At 38.9% G+C, this 2,432-nt stretch overlaps 1 protein-coding gene across 1 annotated transcript; it reads right to left on the bottom strand.

The window, feature by feature from the left end:
- Positions 1-648: 648 nt before the first annotated feature.
- On the bottom strand, positions 649-1,915 carry LOC136490966 (protein DETOXIFICATION 29-like). Its single transcript, XM_066487181.1, has 5 exons — positions 1,870-1,915; positions 1,518-1,756; positions 1,256-1,374; positions 1,046-1,132; positions 649-927 (listed from the first exon to the last, which is right to left on the bottom strand). The coding sequence occupies exons 1-5, from the start codon at positions 1,908-1,910 to the stop codon at positions 769-771; spliced, it is 645 nt and encodes a 214-aa protein (XP_066343278.1). The 5' UTR covers positions 1,911-1,915; the 3' UTR covers positions 649-768.
- Positions 1,916-2,432: the final 517 nt, after the last annotated feature.

Raw genomic sequence — 2,432 nt, 5'->3', positions numbered from 1 at the left:
AAAAGTTCTTCTATTGGCAAAAATAGAAAACCAACCAAACAGGTAAAACCAGAAGCTGCTTTTTTCAGAGGTTTGCTTTTGTGTAGTACAGTTTTGAAAGCATTGTGGACTCTACTTTAAGCTATTTACTTTTCAAAATGGGTGCAAATAGAGAACTGTTTCACACCTATTTTAAGGGAGGTAGGGAGAGAGTAGGTTTTATACTAGTTTCAACCAAATAACTTACAACTATTTTTCAGAAGCAAGTCAACAAGTCTGATTTGACACTAGTTATTTGACACTAGTTCTTTACGGGAAAAATCCACAAATGCGTTCTAGGAAGGTCCGTCAAGGAGACACACAATGGGGTTGTCCTATGATTGTCAAGGCCACCTACAACGCTGGCAAATCCCGTTGAAGTGTTGGATAGTAGAGAGGTTGAAAAAGATAGGGTTTAGGTTAAACATAAAGGTAGAGGTGTTTTTTTTATGATTCGGTAGATAGATCTCTCAATCGGCTGTAATCTTGTATAAATCGAATGGGTGTCTTATCCCAACAAAAAATTTATTTCACACGTAAACTATAAGTTTCCCGTGAGATCGGATCGATTTTTCAAAGGAAAAGCACAACATGGGCCGATTTTTTAATGGAGTTTGTAAACTTGCCCAATTTTATACAAATTCGTTTTTTTCCCATGATTTTCCAGTCCATCTTCGAGTCTTTTAATCCCATTTTAGCTGTTAACAACAATAAAATATTGTCTAAAACTGAAATCAATATACTCTCTGATCATTCTGTGTGCAATAAGTCTACGTTCTTGCTGTCCTGCGGCTGCGCCAACATTTTCTCTTGTGCAGGTGTCATCTGATCATCTGTATGTGGAGATTTCATCAGTGGTAGGTTCTCCTTTCCTCCCCATTCCGCCATTCTCACTTCTGTTAGCGCAGCCTGTAATAGTTACACCCAGTTTCATACATAACTTTTCAAAACACACATTCACCAGCTAGAAATTTTTTGAACAGGGTTTCCTCAAAAAGAAATTTTTAACAGGGAGTAAATGTAGTACCTGTTTATCCCAGTTTGTTGTGAGGATAATGGTAAGAAGTATAGCCATTTGGAGAAACGTGCCTGTCAACATGCCCATCCATATGCCCTGCAAAGTTAAGTTGAATATTCCACAAAGAAATGAATACAAACATATATTGCTTCAGGTGATCAAACAGCATTGTAGTTAATTCTGAAGTAGATACTTATTTTTAACTGAATGTTAGTTTACCATTGTGCCATGTTTTAGCTTGATGCCGAACAGGATACCCATTGGAATGCCCACTAAGTAGAAGCAACCGATGTTTATGAATGCCACAGACACTTGCCACCCTGCTCCCACTGCGATGCCTGAGAAAAAACACACACTGGACTTTCATATATCTTTTCATAATATACGTACTACATCAATTTGCAGGGAGCTGTGTCTAATTTAGAGCAAAAACGAAATAAAATTTATTTGACACCCTGCCATGCATGTGAAGCGGTACTACCTGATAGTACAGGACAGATGCTAATCATGCATACGGTCAGAGCGAGAAGAAGCCCCAATTTGGAAGCTCCATGTATCACCTCCTCGCTGTCGCTGAAAAGCTTTGGCAAGCTTGTCCTCCAAATGAGGACAACGCCCATGAAGATTGCTCCCATGAAGATGGACGTTGATACTGCCACAAGCACTGCAAACTTTGTCTCCATGGGCCTCTTTGCACCCAGCTCGTTGGACACCCGAATGCTGGAGAGAGTCCACAACATTTTTGTTATTCAAATAGTGTAGCATGTCAATAATGTATTTGAACTTAATAATATCAAATGCGGCATATACTAATTGGATCTATTCTTGCATACCCAACTGCTGTGCTGAATCCCAGTGCAACCAGTATTGCCATGAACTCGTAGTCACTACTACAGAATGGACTTGTTGTCCCGGGCGGTAATGGCCTTTAGTCCCGGTTACCGCGCTGGGACAATGATCCCAGGACTAAAGGTGGAACGTTCAGTCCCGGGTCATCGAGCCAGGACTAAAGATGGACCTTTAGTCCTAGTTGGTGTTACCAACTGGGACTAAAGGCCCTCCAGCCGAGCAAATCTGGCCGCACCCTTTAGTCCCGATTGGTAACCCCAACCGGGACTAAAGGTTCTTTTTCTTTCTTTTTTTTTGTTTAATTTGTTTTCAGTTCAGTTACACATATTTGTTCAATATATAATATGTTTTTATGTACGTATTCTACGCTGCTAATATAAATACACGCACGCATATAATTACATCTAATTCTCATCTCGAGCATTATTATATTTGAATAAAGTATGAAACTATATATATTATAGATATATATGTATATATACAACACTTTCATAATCTTGTTCTCGAAAATAACGATATCAATAAACATTTAATTTACATCATTAGT

Source organism: Miscanthus floridulus, chromosome 1 (assembly GCF_019320115.1).
Source record: "Miscanthus floridulus cultivar M001 chromosome 1, ASM1932011v1, whole genome shotgun sequence".
Classification (NCBI taxonomy): domain Eukaryota; kingdom Viridiplantae; phylum Streptophyta; class Magnoliopsida; order Poales; family Poaceae; genus Miscanthus; species Miscanthus floridulus.
This window is presented reverse-complemented; position numbering and strand designations above follow the sequence as displayed.